The 379-nt window shown below is 63.3% G+C and overlaps 1 protein-coding gene across 1 annotated transcript in view; it reads right to left on the bottom strand.

Annotated features, from left to right (window-relative positions):
* Positions 1-114: 114 nt before the first annotated feature.
* The window catches only part of ETH_00037035 (isocitrate dehydrogenase, putative), a gene marked incomplete at both ends in the record, with an annotated part of 1,005 nt that continues 740 nt past the window's right edge, over positions 115-379 (bottom strand). Inside the window, one exon of the mRNA XM_013373937.1 lies at positions 115-379. Within this exon, the coding sequence (XP_013229391.1) occupies positions 115-379 (265 nt within the window).

Raw genomic sequence — 379 nt, 5'->3', positions numbered from 1 at the left:
CAGCCCGCGTGCCGCTGCTGCTGCCGCCGCCGCTGCTGCTGCTGCAGCAGCCCCCGCACCGCTGCCGCTGCCGCCTCCGCTGCCGCTGCTGCTGCTGCTGCTGCTGCTGCTTACTCGGTGATGACTCCGAGTTTGACGAGGGCCTGTTCAAGGTGCTTCTGAACTTCTTTGATGAACTGTTTGGTGTCGACATAATCCTTTTCAGAAACTTGTTCTCCCTTGATGGCAGTGGCGAGGTCTTTCGTCATGACTCCGCCTTCAATGGCGCTGCAGCAAGCTGCTTCGAGAGCAGCAGCAAACTGCTGCAGCAGCAAGTTGCTGTCGCGCTGCCCCCGCCGCCGCAGCCCCCGCGCCCACGCGTACGCAGAAGCCACGGGGT

The sequence above is a fragment of the Eimeria tenella genome, genomic scaffold, assembly GCF_000499545.2.
Source record: "Eimeria tenella Houghton genomic scaffold, Eth_scaff1826, whole genome shotgun sequence".
In the NCBI taxonomy this organism is placed as follows: Eukaryota; Apicomplexa; class Conoidasida; order Eucoccidiorida; family Eimeriidae; genus Eimeria; species Eimeria tenella.
Note: the sequence above shows the minus strand (reverse complement) of the source record. Positions and strands in the feature narration are given on the sequence as shown.